Source organism: Mobula birostris, chromosome 3 (assembly GCF_030028105.1).
Source record: "Mobula birostris isolate sMobBir1 chromosome 3, sMobBir1.hap1, whole genome shotgun sequence".
Lineage (NCBI taxonomy): Eukaryota > Metazoa > Chordata > Chondrichthyes > Myliobatiformes > Myliobatidae > Mobula > Mobula birostris.
The window spans coordinates 45587368-45607112 of record NC_092372.1 but is presented as its reverse complement, the minus strand read 5'-3'; the positions used below and the strand labels follow the sequence as shown (position 1 = coordinate 45607112).

The 19745-nt window shown below is 41.6% G+C and overlaps 1 protein-coding gene across 7 annotated transcripts in view; it reads left to right on the top strand.

Annotated features, from left to right (window-relative positions):
* The window catches only part of pde4d (phosphodiesterase 4D, cAMP-specific), a 1076746-nt gene extending 1065680 nt beyond the window's left edge, over nt 1-11066 (top strand). For all 7 annotated transcript variants that reach the window (XM_072252564.1, XM_072252563.1, XM_072252567.1 and 4 more), the window contains 5 exons: nt 200-299; nt 4030-4184; nt 7032-7154; nt 7358-7540; nt 8290-11066. In XM_072252564.1, the coding sequence (XP_072108665.1) occupies nt 200-299; nt 4030-4184; nt 7032-7154; nt 7358-7540; nt 8290-8706 (978 nt within the window). In that variant the 3' untranslated portion in view covers nt 8707-11066. The remainder of the gene's footprint in view (nt 1-199; nt 300-4029; nt 4185-7031; nt 7155-7357; nt 7541-8289) is intronic.
* Nucleotides 11067-19745: the final 8679 nt, after the last annotated feature.

Genomic DNA, 19745 nt, shown 5'->3' with positions numbered 1-19745 from the left:
ACACACATGTTTATCACACATCATCTCTGTAGACTGAAACTAATCAAACCTAAAGGTTTGAGATGTAGAGAGATTTCTAAAGCCTTTATGCACTGGAGGTGACAGAAACATCTAAAAACACCAGAAGAAACTGCTTGAAGCATTATGACTGATTTGCAGCGTTCTTAATAGACCTATTTTCACATTTTATTATCCACAGGCTGTCTTTACCGATCTGGAGATCCTTACTGCAATATTTGCGAGCGCTATTCATGACGTGGATCACCCAGGGGTTTCAAACCAGTTCCTTATCAATACAAGTGAGTGTACTATTATTATTTAACTATCCTTTCTGAGCACTCGGTGTGCAAAGTACTGATACGGCCTGTCCATGACTGGAGAAGTTCAGCTGTTTAGTTAGCACTACTTGTTTACTACAGTCAAAATCACTTCTTTGTGGGGGTTTGATAATAGCACATCTGGACTTCCTGCCTCAACAAAGTGACCTTTAATAACATCAGATAACAGGAATCTCCCCACTGCCAGAATTTGGGGGGGGGGGGGGGGGCGGGTTAAAGTAGGAATAATTAAAGTGGATTATTTTAGTGTATGTATCGGGAGGTGAGAACACATTAGCATTCTCTCACATAGAAGTCATGAACAGGGCAGACATTTGGATGAGGTAGGTTGGATTGGACTGGATTTCTGAAAGCATCCATCTAAACTAATTGTAATGCCAATCCCCTCCTTTCCAGCATCCCTTTGGAGATATTTAACCAGTGAGGATGAGCAGCAAACTTCAACTTAGAAGCGGCACTCATTGATAGCGGGCTTCTTCTGCAAGTTCCTAAGTAGAAATGATGAGTGAGAGCAAAAGGAGAATGAACAAAAAGAAACAAGTATTAGCCTCTGGAAAAAATCATGCACTTTAGTCATGGGGAGAGATTGGATATAGGGTGCATTTGTTTTCTCCGGACTGAAGGAAGCTGAGGGATAACCTGAGAGAGGTGTATCTAACAATAAGAGACGTGAATGAGGTAGGTTGTCAGAGTCGTTTACCCATGGGAGTGGAGGATTAAAGTGAGGGAAAGTTTTAAAGAAAAGTTTTTTTTGAGTGGGTTGATATCTGTAACTCACTACCAAAGGAGGTGGCAGAGCCAGACGCATTCACTGTATTTAAAAGACATTTAGAAGTTCACTTAAATAGAAAAGGCATAAAAAGGCACAGACCTACTGCAGGCAAACAAGATAAGCCAAATTGTCAGCATGGATGTGATAGTTCAAAGGACGCATATCTGTGCTGAATCATTCTGTGGTTCTGTTGTTCTATGAATCATACTGTTGTTGAGATGTGAGGTTATACCTGCACTGTATTAAACACCAGTTAGACCACTGCTCAACTTTTACATATCATTCTGGCCATATTATTGCAGGACTTTGTTTTTACGTGAGAGAGGTCATGGGAAGATGCAGGCAGGGATGAAAAGCTTTAGTTAAGAGGAGAGAGAGTAGGAGCCTAATAGGAGATTTATTTGAGAAAGGTACAATTACAAGAAAGGTAGAGTGATGGGAAAATCCTGCTTTCTTTATCAGAGGTCAATAACTGGAGTGCATGGATTTAAAGTATTTTTGGAAGGTCTAGAAGAAGATGGAACTCAACAAAACTCAGCCCTGACTCAAATCCAAGAGCTATGATTTATAAAACTTTGACCCAAGTTTTGGAAAGTGGGATTATCATGGACATAAAAAAGGGAACAAACAGCTTAATTCTGTGATAAAAAATTCTATGCTTCTAACAAGTACTGTCATCATATTTATCGCATCCGTTTGAAACCTGCTGCCCCTAGAAATGCTTCATACTGCTCTGAGATACCGCACACATCTCAAAACAACTACATTGACAGTTAACAGAGTGACAAACAATTCAGCTGAGATGAAAGATAAAAATTCCCCCAATTTGAAGAGTACTGCTGAGCTACCACTCAGGCTTTACAACCGTCGATTCTCTACTGGTTATCTACAAACCATCTCAGGACTTTAATTTTCCTTTTAAGTAGAAAAATAATGACACATTTCAGACAGTAACAATTCCAAGTTTAAGATATTGTTAATGGTTATTGTCATGTTGACACATTACAGAAATAAAATTGTTAAGTTTTAGGGAACTCTGTAAATTTGTAATCATCTCATATTTTGTGAGGATCCTGTCTCCTTCATATTGTCTAATCCCAAGTGTTTATTCATTGTATGCCTGAGGTTTAGGAGAAGATTTTACTGTGAGTCAGGCGTGTACTAATATTAAAAAGGAACACATTAGCATACTCAGAACATCAAAGGAATCACAAGGTAACAAGTACACTTGAATGCCAGGGTGTTAAGTAGGTAATTGACACAGAAATTTATTTGTGTTCACAAAATCCTGATCAGTCAGTATAATTTCTCTGTAATTAAAAATCGTAATTTAATTACTGAGATGTCCAAAATTATATTTTTCCAAACCACTGCAAGCTACGAAAGGATGGGTACAGAAGGTACTCCATCTAGTTAGCAATCAGAGAGCAAGAGAACAGCTAGCAAGGCTCTCAAGGAACATTGAAAACTTAGCATGAAATGTAACTTGGTCAGTTTCTTGCTGAAGTGCCAGACAACTCCACACCTTGCCACTGCTTGCAGAACTCTCAATGGGGAGAAGATTTAGAATAGTGTTGATCTACGTTGGTGATATTAAAAATGGCATTACTATGCCACTAATCGAGAAACTTGAAGTTTCAAGCTTGTCCTTGTTGTTAACCAACCTACCAAGTCAACCTCTCAAATGTTGAAGGAAGAAACCATAGTGAAGATGCATGGTTGAAATTGTTGGTTAATACTGGTGTTCAGATAGATCAGCTGATCTGTGTTAGAGATGAACTGAGTGTGGATGGCAAAGCACTGGATCATGCAGTTCTGTTTGAACTGGATCTAGTGCAGACATCTGAAAGTGAAGGGTCAGATCCGAGCAAATCCGGCAGAGAAATAGAACCTCCTTTGAGTTCAAATCCAAAACAGTCCAGTTGATTCAACACCAGAAAGTAGACAGATCAGGAAGATTTGGAAGAGTGATGTTCTTTCACCTTAATTAGAAAACTAGTTATAATCGTGTGAAATGCACCTATTGGTAAATTACTTTTACTTTATTGTTGAAAGTTTATAAACAAAAGCACTTTCTAATTGGAGGGGAGCAGTATAGTGAGCCTACTCTAGTCTTCCGTGTGTGTGTGTGTGTGTGTGTGGGCAGGAGAACCGCGTGCTGTGTCTGCTTTAAAATAATGCATCACTGACTGGAAAACTCAGTCTGCAGCAAAAGCATGAACACTCAGCTTTAATTTACTATATGTTAATGTCTTTGTGAAGACTTTCCAAATGTGCTACAAAGGCTTCATAAGGATCATAGCAGTGAGGGGAATTATATCATCCCTTGTTGGACTGTTGTGGAAATCTTGAAAGATGCTCAAGGGTGAATTTCACCTAGAAGTGCTGGGTTATATATCCAGAATGATGCAATTCAGCCTGAAAATGGACACAATCATGTTCTGATCCGGAAAAAAAAAAACACGATTTTCTGATGGGGAGCACTGATATAGCAGCACAATGTATTTGAATACCAAGGCCAGGATCTGATAAATTGAAATCAATATGAAATTATTTAGTTGCAACAATCTGTTACTGTTCAGTCATTTTTACATCTGCTTATAACAATCTAATAACTTCACATCCCACATTAAAATGTAAATGAAATTTATAGATCTGTGATATTGTTTTTTTGGAGCACTGTCATCTACTGCTATATTTGTGCACCTGCTGATGTTTTATCAAGTCAAGCTATTCAGTTGCAATTGCCAAGAAAATTTATTTTAAGCATGTGGCAGATTATTTGAATGGATAACATGTAAATTATCAGCTTGCCAGAGATGAATGTGAATAGAATAGGGATTCTCAATGGCATTATCATTCAATACTTCTGTCTCTTTGTCTGTCTGACCCAACGCTGTTAATTCCCATGTTCCACAGATTCAGAACTCGCCTTGATGTATAATGATTCGTCGGTACTGGAGAACCATCACTTGGCCGTTGGCTTCAAGCTTCTGCAAGAAGAGAACTGTGATATTTTCCAGAACTTGACGAAGAAGCAAAGACTGTCACTGAGAAAGATGGTCATCGACATTGTAAGATGAAGTTTCAAAACTTAAAATTCAATATGTTTTCCGTTAGTGGTCTTGTGAATAGTTTGCCTGTCTAAAATTTAATGTACAATATGTATAATATATATAAAGGGAACATTATTTTCTTTGTACATGAAATACTGTACAATTTTTTAAAAAATATCATGTTCGAACCCCAAAGCAATTAACTTAACTTAGCAACAAAACTCTCTTCTTCTCTCTTCTTTACTTCTTCAAGCACTCTAGGAACATTGTTCTGAATTGTGCAGCTGCCAATGATTACTGACAAAATAAACTCAAGCAGTTTCCCCTTCAGCAATGCTATTATGAAGTAACCTCATTTCTGATCAGATAGTGATGCAAAGTGGGATGTGTATTTGATGGACGTCTGTGACTGGTGGTACAGAGCAGGGACTCGCGCTACAACCTTAGATGTTTGTGATGTGTATTCATGTCCTGAAGATGCATGATTGGTAATTTTGCATAATGAGAGGAAAATTGGTGATATTGAGGATAGCGAGCAAGGCTACAGAAAGATGGAGGATCGGGCAAAGCAACGACTGGTGGAATTTTTTTCTAACAAGCTTGAGGTGATGCATTTTGGATCATCACATGGGGTAGAACATATACGGTAAATAATGGGGTGCTAAGCAATGTTGATGAACAGAAATACTTAGGAGATTATATCAATATTTCCCTAAAAGCTGCTGGGATTGCAAAGAAGCAATAAAGGCACACCTTCCTTTGTAGGTTGAGGCATGCATTATAAGAGATGAGGCATTATGTTGTATCTTTACAAAGTTGTGTGCGTTCTGCTTGCTGCACTATAGAAGGGATGTGATTGTGCTGGAAAGATTGCAGAGGAGACTCGCCAAGGTATTGCTTGGATTGGAAGACTTTAGTTATAGTATTGACACAGACTGATTGATACCTAGAACCTTCTGCTTGGGGCAGTGGTGAAAGCAGATACAGTTCCTATGTTTTCACATAGGGAGGCACTTAACGTAGGCAAGGCAACAAAGGATTTGAGCAAATGGGATTAATGTAGATGGGCAAAAAGGTCGGCATGGATGCATGGATCAAAGTTTTTTCTTCTGTGCCGTACAACTCCTTGACTGTAATTGTACCTGCCCCTTCAGCTCAGCACATTTGTTGAGGTGCATAGTTATTGCTCCATTGATGAAATTGTAGGTCTCAAGGCACTTGTTCTTTTGAATAGATATATAGATTGATTGGTTGATTGATTGCAAGATGTTTTCTGATATATTTTTGAAAATGAGCACATTTTCTAGCCGATCCAAATTAGACTTAGCAAAGATTGGAACGACCTCTTACACCAACAAAAATTTGCAATTGTTCTATATTAAGTGTTTGCCTAACTTGCAATCTCTACTAGGAAGCCTAGAGTTTTCTAGAATTATTTCCTTTCTGTTTTCAAACTCCTATCTCTAATGTCACTATATGGACATACAAGCAATTTATGCAAATATGCCATGTATTTATATTAAGCATAGAACATAGAACATAAAATAGTACAGCACAGTACAGGCCCTTTGGCCCACAATGTTGTGTTGACCCTTAAACCCTGCCTTTCATATAACCCCCTTCTTAAATTCCTCCATATACCTGTCTAGTAGTCTCTTAAATTTCACTAGTGTATCTGCCTCCACCACTGACTCAGGCAGTGCATTCCGCGCACCAACCATTCTCTGAGTAAAAAACCTTCCTCTAATATCCCCCTTGAACTTTCCACCCCTTATCTTAAAGCCATGTCCTCTTCTATTGAGCAGTGGTGCCCTGGGGAAGAGGCGCTGGCTGTCCACTCTATCTATTCCTCTTAATATCTTGTATGCCATTATCATATCTCCTTTCATCCTCCTTCTCTCCAGAGAGTGAAGCCCTAGCTCCCTTAATCTCTGATCATAATGCATACAGGCAGCATCCTGGTAAATCTCCTCTGTACCCTTTCCAATGCTTCCACATCCTTCCTATAGTGAGGCGACCAGAACTGGACACAGTACTCCAAGTGTGGCCTAACCAGAATTTTATAGAGCTGCATTATTACCCCACGACTCTTAAATTCTATCCCTCGACTTATGAAACCTAACACTCCGTAAGCTTTCTTAACTACCCTATCTACCTGTGAGGCAACTTACAGGGATCTGTGGACGTGTACCCCCAGATCCCTCTGCTCCTCCACACTACCAAGTATCCTGCAATTTACTTTGTACTCTGCCTTGGAGTTTGTCCTTCCAAAGTGTACCACCTCACACTTCTCTGGGTTGAACTCCATCTGCCACTTCTGCATCCTATCAATGTCTCTCTGCAATCTTTGACAATCCTCTGCACTATCCACAACACCACCAATCTTTGTGTCATCTGCAAACTTGCCAACCCACCCTTCTACCCCCAAATCTAGGTCATTAATAAAAATCACAAAAAGTAGAGGTCCCAGAACCAATCCTTGTGGGACCCCACTAGTCACAACCCTCCGATCCGAATGTATTTCCTCCACCATGACCCTCTGCTTTCTGCAGGCCAGCCAATTCTGAACCCACCTGGCCAAACTTCCTGGGATCCCATGCTTTCTGACTTTCTGAATAAGCCTACTGTGTGGAACCTTGTCAAATGCCTTACTATGTAGATCACATCAACTGCACTACTCTCATCAATATGCCTGGTCACCTCCTCAAAGAACTCTATCAGGCTTGTTAAGACACGATCTGCCATTAATTGTGTATGTTTTATTATTGTGTTCTTTATCTCTGTATCGAATTGGAGTAACGATTATTTTGTTCTCCTTTACACTTTTGTCCTGGAAATAAAATGAAACAATCTTGAATGTTTTAGGTTCTTGCCACAGACATGTCCAAACACATGAATTTGCTAGCTGATTTGAAAACAATGGTAGAAACGAAAAAGGTGACGAGTTCTGGAGTACTCCTTCTAGACAACTATTCAGATAGAATACAGGTACAAAACTGTTCATTCAATTTCAAAGTTAAATATTTCAATAGATGAGAGGCTGTGTTCTGCAGGAACATTTTAATTATTAAAACTAGTGAACATGAATTACTATCTGTGGATTAACATTGATGTTCCACTGACTAATATCAATCAATTAAGTTTATGTGCAATTCTTTTTTTAAAATGGGCCATTTTGCTTAATAAACTAGGTTCTGCAAAATATGGTGCACTGTGCGGATATAAGCAACCCCACAAAACCTCTTCAGCTGTACCGGCAGTGGACAGATCGAATAATGGAAGAGTTCTTTCGCCAGGGAGACCGAGAAAGGGAAAGGGGAATGGAAATAAGTCCCATGTGTGACGAGCACAATGCCTCCATTGAAAAAACACAAGTGAGTAAACTTAACAGCCAGCACACTAATCTCATGTTTTGAACTATGAAGCTTTGTAAAGCTGTCCGAGGTACTGGCCTTCTAAACCAGTACTGTATGTGGCACCTTGTTGCAGTACTGCCACAATTAACTACTGGCAACATTTCCATAAGACATAAGAGCAGAATTAGGCTACTCAGCCCATTGAGTCTGCTCTGCCATTCCATCATGGCTGATTTATTATCCTCTCAACTCCATTCTCCTGCTTTCACCCCATTACCTTTGACACCCTGACTAATCAAGAACCTAGCAACCTCTGCTTTAAGTATGCCCAATAATAGCCTCCAAAGCCCAACATGGGAATGAATTTCACAGATTCACCAAACTCTGACTAAAGAAATTTCTCCTCATCTCAGTTCTGAAGAGGCGTTCTTCTATTCTGAGGTTGTGCCTTCTGGTCCTAGAGAACTGACACTGAGGATGAGTTCTGAATACATTACCATATGCAGTTGGAGCATCACATATAAAGCAAATGATTTAGCAGTTACCTCAGATCTTAAAGGGAGATTAAAGTGAACTGAAATGGGCAAAGTAAGAAAATGCTCTGACTTTTCTGTCTCCATTTAAGATCTGGAGGCAGAATCATTCCCATTACAATATTCTGTTAAAAAACATGATTGGAAGATGTTAAAGCAGAGGAATAAATATTATGTGGTGAAAAGCACTCACAGTTGTAACTGAAAATATAATTGTCACTTTCCTTCTGACAGGTGGGCTTCATCGACTACATTGTCCATCCTCTTTGGGAGACATGGGCTGACTTAGTCCATCCTGATGCACAAGACATTTTAGATACACTGGAAGATAACAGAGAATGGTATCAGAGCACAATTCCACAGAGTCCTTCACCTGCCCCTGATGATGGCAGTGAAGGGCGACCAGGACAAGTGGACAAGTTCCAATTTGAGTTAACACTAGAAGAAGATGGTGAATCAGAAACTGAAAAAGACAGTGGTGGTAGCCAGGGTGAAGATGACAACAGCTGTAGTGACTCCAAGACTCTTTGCACTCAAGACTCCGAATCAACAGAGATTCCATTGGATGAACAAGTGGATGAAGAAGAGGGACCAACAGATGCCTCCGGGGAACAGGAGGCAGAAGAAGAAGCGAAAGCTGTAGATACATAATAATGTTGACAGAGAAGTTATCTTGGAAGGATCTTCCAAGCACATGTGTAGCTACAGCTAATGCAAATTCTTCATCCTCATTGACAGTACTTTGTATATCACAAAGCCAGGAATCATCTAGATGACTCTGTACTCAGGAATAACATGTCAGAATTTCAGCTCGACGTCATCATTACAGCATGGGAAATCTAGTTAAAAACTGATCATTACTACTATCAGATTTATGAATCCGAAATAGCAATGGATTGCTTCTGGTGGGAAGAATTGTTAAACCAAATGTGGGTTTTTTTTCACAAAGCTGTAGCAGTTTGAGCTTTATTTCCATTTACAGATGACAAGAAAGTATGGAAATATATTCACGAGATTATGCTGCAGACACTGGTTTCTTCAAATGCTTCAGTAATGAAGATTGAAATGCACAGTATTGTATGAGGCTGTGGTTAGAGGAGATTTGTCACCAATGGGAAGTTTGATCATTTATGAAATCACAAGACGTTTTATAATTTCAAGTCTTCCTTGAAGCCTGACTGTAAAAACTGTACTGCTACAAGCTGTACTGACCTCTTTTTGTATCATATGTAATACAGAGAACTTTTTTAGATTTTACTTTTGTTAATACAGATTTATGGAAGTATTATATTTAAAAATACTTTGAATTTTCATCTGTTATTGGTAGATATACTAGTAACTTGCAAGTTCTCTGTACAATTCTGTATGCTGAGTGCAAGTAGTTCTTTATCATCATACATATTATGATTTTATGAATTTAATACCATTTAAAGCAATTATTCTCTGGGAATAAAAATGCCAGAAGTCCCCAGATGCTGCATTTTTCTTTGTTAATGATTGCATTGAAAGGCATTGGATCTGAATGAAACCTTTGATTTATATGTTGCCCCAGCAGCTTGTGGAAACACGTAGATAGCAGACAATCAACCTTGATAGGCTGTCTCCAGAATTGGGCATAAAATGCACTGAATTTCACAACACTCAAATTTTCTTGCCAAAATGTGCTCAAGCTGTGGACAGCTTGTGACGGTAATGCAAGCAAAGTTACGTTGCATTATTGTGAAGATTCAGATGAAAAATTTCCATATTGTGTAAAGCCGTGCAGCCACGGTAATGTAGCGGTTAGTGCAATGCCCTGGGTGTTCTGGAGTTCGAGTTCAGTTCTGGTGCCGTTCGGTAAGGAGTCTGTGTGCGTGGGGCTTTGCCCGGGAGCTCTGGTTTCCTCCCGCAGTCCAAAGATGAACTGTGGCGGCTAATTGGTAACTGTAAACTGTCCTGCGATTAGGTTAGGGTTAATTGGGTTCGCTGGGGCGGCGTGACTCAAAGAGCCAGAAGGGCCTACTCCGCACTGTATCGCTAAATAATATAAATACAAATAAATACTGTATGGCGGCATGTAGCTCCAAATTAGTACACCTAGGCTTGCAAGTTACTGTACCAATGCAAAACTTTTACTTCCCCACCTACCCAACCCCACCAACATGCCCACACCTCCCACTCCCCACCCATCCATATCAGGATGTTTTGGGGAGAACTTATAGATAGAACAAACTGTAAAACTTGAATAGGTCTGGCTGTTAAGGAGCACCTACTGAATGAGCTTATTTTTCTCCATTATTTAATTTTGTTGCCATACCTTTTTCCTCACCAAATGACCTTACTTGTAATCCAGTCTTGTTTGTCTCTGTTTACAACCATGTATTTATTGAACTGTACATACTGTAATGTTCATTGTAAATTATTGATTCTTATTATAACACAATTCCTAATGGACTGGTGTTACTACAATGGAATCTCCTTGTGAAAAAATGAATATACTTATATCTGTAAATTTTCTTCTATAATATTATGCCATCTGTAGCTTGACAAAGGAGAACTTGAGGAAATCAACACTTGATGTAAATGGTTGTAGGCCTTTGGCCCCAGGGTTGTGCCTTAACTTTCTCCAATATATTGTTACTGTCTGCTGCATTTCAAAGCTTACTAGTCAAGTGACAGTTCGATGAAAGGGGAGATTCTTTCCTATTAAAAGCAGAGCCTCCTTTGACACGTAAACTGTAGATTTCAGCAGCCCTGGCCCAAAGGAATTGGACTTTTTTTCTTTTTGAATTAAACCATAATAAAAGGGATTACAGACAATTGTTATCTACAGAGACTCCTGAACAATTTATTTTGTTTTGAATATGTCTTTAGAGCAGCAACTTGTCTGATGGTTGCAAAAGAAGAATCTTTCAATGGTTTTCCTAATCTCTTACAGTCTATGGTATAGCACTGTATGTATATCATGCTGAGAAACCTTCATAAAATGTTTTTATATGCAATGATAAAAATAAAAGCATGAGTTGATTCTACTTAATGTAATACTGGTTTACTTACTGAAATAAAAAGATTATAGATGTAAAGTTACTCTTGTTGGGTTAAGATAGATGGTAGCATATCTTTTGCCGGAGATAACAAAAGTAACCAAAAGCATGTTATGAAAAGAATATTACAATTTTGCAATGAGATATGCAGATGCATTGAGTGATTGAGCAAAACTGGCGAATGGTTTTCAATGTGGGGAAGCTTTGGTATAGGCAGTCAAAAGCTGGTTTATTATCTAAGTGGAGAGGCTGCAAGTAATTGAAGTGCAGAGGGATCCTGGTATTCTGTATGAGTCTCAAAAGGTTAGCAAGCAGCTCCAACAAATAGTTACAAGGCAAGTGGCATTTTGGCCTAAATTGCAAGGTTTTCGAGGTTAAAAAAGGGGAAAATGTCACAATCGTAGAGATTGCTGAGACCACACCTGGAATACTGTGGACAGCTTTGTTCTCACTACCTAAAATTATATATACTGACATGGACTTCGTGGATTACAGAGGAGGAGGTGTTTGCTGGATTGAGGCAAATTATGGTGGATAAAATCCTAAAATGAAGTGTTCCCTCAGACTCTGCAGAAAGCAAGTGCAGAAATTGCAAGGCTTTAGCAGAGATAGCTAAATCATGCTTAACAACAGGTGAGGTACCGTAGGATTGGAGGATAACTACTGTTGTTCCATTGCTTAAGAAAGGCACTAAAAGTAAACCAAGAAATTATAGGCCTGTGATCCTGACATTAGCAGTGGGATAGGGGCCAGATATACAAGTATTTGAATAGACATGGACTGACTACAGATAGTAAGAATGGTTTTGTGCATGGTAGGTCATGTTTAACAAATCCTATAGAGCTTTTCGAGGAAGTTACCAAGAAAGTTGAAGGGAGGACAGTGGATGTTGTCTGTGTGGACTTTAGCAAGGCATTTGACAAGGTCCCATGTCGGAAGTTGGTCAAGAAGGTTCAGTTGCTCAGCATTCAAGATGAGGTAGTAAATTGGATTAGATACTAGCTCTGTGGGAGAAGCCAGAGAGTGGTAGTAGATGGCCGCTTCTCTGACCGGAGGACTGTGACTAGTGGAGTGACACAGAGATCAGTGCTGGGTCCATTGTTGCTTGTCATCTAGATCATCAATCTGGATGATAACGGAGTTAACTGGATCAGCAAGTTTGTAGATGACATCAAGATTGGGGGTGTAGTGGACAGCAAGAAAGAGTGTCAGTGCTTCCAGTGGGATCTGGACCAGCTGGAGAAATGGGCTGCAAAAATGCCAGATGGAATTTAATGCAGACAAGTGTGAGGTGTGGCATTTCGGTAAGACCAATCAGGGTAGGCCTTACACAGTGAACAGTAGGCCACTGAGGGTGCTGTAAAATGAAAAGATCTGGGATTACAGGTCCAAAATTCATCGAAAGTGGTGTCAAGTGGTAGGGTCAGAAAGAAAACCTTTGGCACTTTGGGCTTCATTAATCAAAGTACTGAGTACAGGAGATGGGATGGGATGTTGAAATTGTTGGAGGGGCATAATCTGGAGTATTGTTAGATTAGATTAGATTATGAGGACACTCAGTCCTCATTTATTGTCATTTAGAAATGATACAATGTTCCTCCAGTTTTTGTTCCAGTTATTATGTGCATTTTTGGTCACCTACCTACAGGAAAGATGTAAACAAGGTTGAAAAAGTACAGAGAAAATTTACAGGGATGTTGCCAGGACTGGAGGACCTAAGTTATAAGAAAAGATTGAATAGGTTAGGACTTTTTTCCTTGGAATGTCAAAACTTGAGGGGAGATTTGATTGAGGGGTATCGGTCGGTAAATGCAAGCAAGCAGACTTTTTTCCACTGAGGTTGGGTGGGAGTACAACTAAAGGTTATGGCTTAAGGGTAAAAGGTGAAAAGTTTATGTGGAACATGAGGGGAAACTTCTTCACTCAGAAAGTCATGAAAGTGTGAAATGAGCAGCCAGCGCAAGTGGTGCATGCAAGCTCGATTTCAAGTCGTCACTTTTTAATTGTCATTTCGACAATATCTGCTGGTACAGTACACAGTAAAAACGAGACATGGTGCTACATGAAACAATACAAAAACTACACTGAACTACATAAAACAACACAAAAACCACACTAGACTACAGACCTACCCAGGACTGCATAAAGTGCATAAAACAGTGCAGGCATTACAATAAATAATAAACAAGACAATAGGCACAGTAGAGGGCAGTAGGATGGTGTCAGTCCAGGCTCTGGGTATTGAAGAGTCTGATGGCTTGGGGGAAGAAACTGTTACATAGTCTGGTCATGAGAGCCCGAATGCTTCGGTGCCTTTTGCCAGATGGCAGGAGAGAGAAGAGTTTGTATGAGGGGTGCGTGGGGTCCTTCATAATGCTGTTTGCTTTACGGATGCAGTGTGTGATGTAAATATCTGTAATGGTGGGAAGAAAGACCCTGATGATCTTCTCAGCTGACCTCACTATCCACTGCAGGGACTTGCGATCCGAGATGGTGCAATTTCTGAACTGGGCAGTGATGCAGCTGCTCGGGATGCTCTCAATACAACCTCTGTAGAATGTGGTGAGGATGGGGGGTGGGAGATGGACTTTTCTCAGCCTTCGCAGAAAGTAGAGATGCTGCTGGGCTTTCTTTCCTATGGAGCTGGTGTTGAGGGACCAGGAGAGATTCTCTGCCAGGTGAACGCCAAGAAATTTGGTGCTCTTAACAATCTCTATGGAGGAGTCGTCGATGTTCAGTGGATAGTGGTTGCTCCGTGTCCTCCTGAAGTCAACAACCATCTCTTTTGTTTACATTCAGAGACAGGTTGTTGGCTCTGCACCAATCCTTTAGCCACTGCACCTCCTCTCTATATGCTGACTCATCGTTCTTGCTGATGAGACCCGCCATGGTCGTGTCATCGGTGAACTTGATGATGTGGTTCAAGCTGTGTGTTGCTGCACAGTCATGGGTCAGCAGAGTGAAAAGCAGTGGACTGAGCACACAGATCTGGGGGGCCCCCGTGCTCAGTGTGGTGGTGTTGGAGATGCTGCTTCCAATCCGGACTGACTGAGGTCTAGGGTCCAGTTGCAGAGGGAGGTGTTCAGGCCCAGTAGGCTCAGCTTTCCAATCAGTTTCTGAGGAATGATTGTGTTGAATGCTGAACTGAAATCTATGAACAGCATTTGAACTTACATGTCTTTTTTGTCCAGGTGGGTTAGGGCCAGGTGGAGGGTGATGGCAATGGCGTCATCTGTTGAATGGTTGGGATGCTACGTGAACTGCAGGGGGCGGGGTCCAGTGAAGGGGGCAGCAGGGTCTTGATGTGCCTCATGACGAGCCTCTCGAAACACTTCATGATGATGGATATGAGTGCGACGGGATGGTAGTCGTTGAGGCAGGACACTGAAGACTTCTTCAGCATGGGGACGATGGTGGTGGCCTTGAAGCACGTAGGAACAACGGTGCTGCTCAGGGAGATGTTGAAGATGTCAGTGAGAATATCTGCTAGCTGGTCTGCACATCCTCTAAGCACTCTGCCAGGAGTATTGTCTGGTCCAGCAGCCTGGTCATTTAGAGGAGGGGTGGTCTTCCTCGCCGCCACGTCATTTTCCTCCTCAAAACGAGTGTAGAAGTTGTTCAGCGCATCTGGGAGGGAGGCATCACCCGCACAGGCAGGTGATGTTGTCCTGTAGTTGGTGATGTCCTGAATGCCCTTCCACATGCGCTGCGTGTCGCCGCTGTCCTGGAAGTGGCTGTGGATTCGCTGGGCGTATGCACGCGTTGCTTCTCTGATGGCCTGGGACAGTTTGGCCCTCGCTGTTGTTAGAGCTGCCTTGTCACCTGTTCTGAAGGCGGAGTCACAGGTCCTCAGCAGCGCACACAACTCCGCGGTCATCCAAGGCTTCTGGTTAGCGCGTGTAGTGATGGTCCTGGCCACAGTGATGTCATCGATGCACTCGCTGATGTAGCTAGTCACTGATGCCGTGCACTCCTCTAAGTTAGTAGAGTCGGCATCGGTTGCAGCCTCCCTGAACATGTGCCAGTCAGTGTGCTCAAAGGAGTCTTGAAGAACAGAAATGGCTCCTGCTGGCCAGGTTTTCACCTGCTTCTGAACTGGTCTGGAGCGACTGATGAGCGGTCTGTATGCTGGGATTAGCATAACAGAGATGTGGTCTGAGTAACAGAGGTGGGGGCAGGGCTCCGCCTGGTACGCATTGGGAATGTTTGTGTAAACAAGGTCCTCCCCTCTTGTTGCAAAGTCCACATTCTGATGGAATCTGGGGAGCACTGACTTAAGGTTTGCATGGTTAAAATCTCCTGCGACAACAAACAGTCCATCAGGGTGATTTCAAAGTTTAAGAGAAGTTTGGATAGGTACATGGAGGGCAGAGGTATGGAGGGCTATGGTCCCAGTGCAGGTCAATGGCAGCAGGCTGTTTAAATGATTCAGTATGGATCAGATAGGTCGAAGGACCTGTTTCTGTGCTGTACTTTTCTATGACTCTATGGCATTGTAATAGATACAGTAGATACAGACATTCCAAAGGAGATTCGTCTAACTAACTCCTGGGATGAGAGGGTTCGCCTGTCACGAGAGACTAAAATAGTTTGGACATAGATTCTTCAGAGTTTAGGAAAATGAGGGGTGATCAATTCAAACATAAAAGATACAAAAGGAGGTTTGACATGGACGTTAGGAAGTTCTTACTGGTGGGACAGTGTCAAACAAGAAATAAAGTTAATTATAAAAGAACTTTCTTATTTTGATGTTAACCAAGCATTAAACAGTATTACATTCCTTTTCTGTAAATTCTCTCTCCTACCTGCATCAGGTTATTTTCAACAATTAGCAGATTGAATTTAGGAAGCAAAGTCATCTCCCAAGCCATCTCTTTTGATGTGCACAAGTTCTTGGCTATAAGCCTGTTGCATATACCACACTAACCAGTAAATGAAGACATGAATAGTTTTGGTGCTTACACTAATATTATGAATGTTATGTACATTTAAAATTGTTATATATTCCACAAAAACGATTCATACAGTTGATGTGTTGACTTTAGTTCAAGGCTATTGCTTCAATGTAACTAACAAATTCACTTTGAGAGTAGAAGTTGTCACTAGGCCGTCAATCCAGAAGCCTGAACTAATTATCCTGAGAATAAGGGTTCAAAACCATGGTAACAAACTTGCCTGTCTAGGTAGACCCATTGTTTCTGCTTGTTCCTGCCCGAGTGAACTTACATATGCATATTTCAACTCAGTTTTATCAACCCTGGTTCAGTCCATTCCTACTTACATCCATGACACTTCACAGGCTTTTGATCTTTTCAATGACTTCAAGTTCCCTGGCCCTGATCATCTTATTTTCACTGCAGATGTCCAGTCCGTATAATACCTCCATCCCTCTCCAGAAAGGCCTCAAAGCTCTCCATTTCTTTCTGGACATCAGACCCAACCAGTTCCCCTCCACCACCACTCTCCTCCATCTGGTAGAACTTGTCCTCACGCTCAATAATTTCTCCTTCGGCTCCTCCCACTTACTTCAAACAAAAGGTGCAGCCATGGGCACTCACATGGGTCTCAGCTATGCCTGCCTGTTTGTCGGCTACGTGGAACAGTCCATGTTCCAAGCCTACACTGGTATCACTCGCCAACTATTCCTACACTACATCAACAATTGCATTGGTGTTGCTTCCTGCACCCCTGTGGAGCTCATTGACTTCATCAGCTTTGCCTCCAACTTCCACCCTGTCCTCAAATTTACCTGGTCCATTTCCAACACCTCCTTCCCCTTTCTCTATCTCTGGAGACAGCTTTTCTACTGATGTGTATTATAAAAACACTGACTCTCACAACTACCTAGACTATACCTCTTCCCACCCTATTACTTGTAAAAACACCACCTCCTTCTCTCAATTGCTCCATCTCCACCACATCTGCTCTCAGGACGAGGCTTTAGATTCCAGAACTAAGGAGATGTCCACCTTCTTCAATGAAGGGGGCTTCCCTTCCTCCATCATCAACACTGCCCTCAACCGCATCACTTCCATTTTGTGCGCGTCTGCCCTCACCCCATCCTCTCACCACCTCATCAGGGATAGGATTCCTCTTGACCTCACTTACCACCTCACCAGCCTCTGTGTCCAGCACGTAGTTCTCCATAACTTCCACCACCTCCAACAGGATCCCAACGTCAAGCACTTCTTTCCCTCCCCCTTCCTTTCTGCTTTCCACAGGGATGCAACTCCTTCCCCACCGATCTCCCTCCTGGCTCTGCCCTTGCAAGTGCAACAAGTGCTATGCCTGCCCGCTATACCTCCTCCCTCACTACCATTCGCGGCCTTCCAGATGAGGCGACACTTCACCTGTGAATTTGTTGGGAAACATACAGAAATGAAGTTTTATGTCAAAGACCCTTCATCAGAGCCCCATTCCCGGTTCTCAATTCACCAGTTCCGTTGAAAGATTTTGATCTGAAATACTTGTTCCATTTCTCTTTCCATAGGTGTTGGCTGTTCTGCCAAGTGTTTCCACCATTTACTGCTTACGTTTCACTCACCTGTAAGCACGGCTTCAAATCAGAACACAGCAAAGGTATATTCCACGAGCTAGACTGCACTTACACTAAAAGAATTGTGTCATAGCTGGGAGAACTGTCCCAGAGGCTTGTCAGCCAACAACCTCACACTCTGTCATATACAGTACATTGGCCAGCCTCCAAGTTTCCTCCATCACCATCTCCTCATTCCGTCCTAATGTGTGAAGTCCAGGATGTTGGTGCCACATTTTGATAAAACTCAGGAAAGGTAAATTGAATGGACCCGCTCCATATTGATGACCCCATATCGCCATATTGATGTAGCTTTTAATTTCAGCTTATGGGAAATATTGGATGGCCATTTCTGCTCAGTGCCCATGAAATGCTCTTGAAGATTTGCAATCCTGTCACTGTAGAAACTGTCCATAGTTTCTACATTCACTACAGTCAAACTCCAATGAAAGTATTTGAATTAACAGTTTTCCAGCAAAGTTAATCTCCCTGCAGTATATATAACTGTACAGCATAAAAACAACACATGGCAACTATTGCTTATACTGCAGAAATTCAACATTAAAACTTACAGGAAATGAAATGATTTTGTACTCAGGAATTCAGCATTTCAGGCATTGTGTGTGTGTGCTATCTGATACAGAAATGCTACATTGTGATGTAGCCACGTGACTTTTATTGACGTCAGTGCAGAGGCGAGCTGGCTGGTGCACACAAAAGCTGAGAAGAATGAATAGAAATGGTGCACCTGCAACCATTCCAGCTGGTTTTCACTGGAGCAGAAAAGCATTGTGTCTCTAGTGTGATTTCTGAAGCGATTAATAAAGCTCTGAGACGCGTTGCAGTGACATTACAATATTAGAGAGAGCCACAAGGCCAACAAAAGGTAGAAATATGAGGGGTGATTGATAAGTTTGTGGCCTAAGGTAGAAGGAGATGAGTTATTAACTTCAAACTTTCTGCATAATCACTCAAAGAGTTGAACTGCATGTGCAGGTAATGAGAGCTGTATAACTCATCTCCTTCTACCTTACGCCACGAACTTATCAATCACCCCTGCTGTGGGCACTTTCTGGAGGTCCAAGATACCGACTTCTACAAAGAAGGGATCTGTATGCTCCACGACCACTGGACCAAGTGTGTAAATGTAGGAGGGGACTATGTTGAAAAATAAATGTGCTAGGTTTTCTAAAATTGACTCCTTCTACCTTAGGCCACAAACTTATCAATCACCCCTCGTAGTGCAAGATCTGCAGTACAATGTTAACCAGCATTAACCAGAGTGTACATTTTGTTTACAACTACGAAAATAATATAACGATAAAGATTAACGTTATTTGTCACACATACAGTGAAATGCATCATTAGCATCAAATCAAATCAGCGAGAATGTGCTGGGGCAACCTGCAAATGCTGTCACACCTCTGGCACCAACATGGTATGCCCACAGCCTACCGACCCTCACCTTTATTTCATTTCATTCATTTATTATCAAAGCCTGTATCTGTGTACAATTCTGAAATTTGTATTTCTCGAGATAGCTGTGAACCAAAGGAAGAACGTGAAAGTCACTCAGAGAGAAATATCAAACCCATAAGACCATAAGACAAAGGAGCAGAAGTAGGCCATTGGGCCCATCGAGTCTGCTCCGCCATTTTATCATGAGCTGATCCATTCTCCTATTTAGTCCCACTCCCCCGCCTTCTCACCATAACCTTTAATGCCCTGGCTACTCAGATACCTATCAATCTCTGCTTTAAATACACCCAATGACTTGGCCTCCACTGCTGCCCATGGCAACAAATTCCGTAGATTCACCACCCTCTGACTAAAAAAATTTCTTCGCATTTCTGTTCTGAATGGGCGCCCTTCAATCCTTAAGTCATGCCCTCTCGTACTAGACTCCCACATCATGGGAAACAACTCCCCCCTTCCTAAAAAGAACAGCACCCCAATTATAAACTCCTCCCTCCCCTCACACAAAACAGAGCAGGAACATCGAACTCCCCAAAAACAACACTTCTCCCACACAAAAACTAACAGAGCATCAACCCCAACACCCTCCCCATGCACAACAAAAGGGAAAAGGAATGGGTAATGAAGCAACACTGAATATAAATACCATGTCTGAA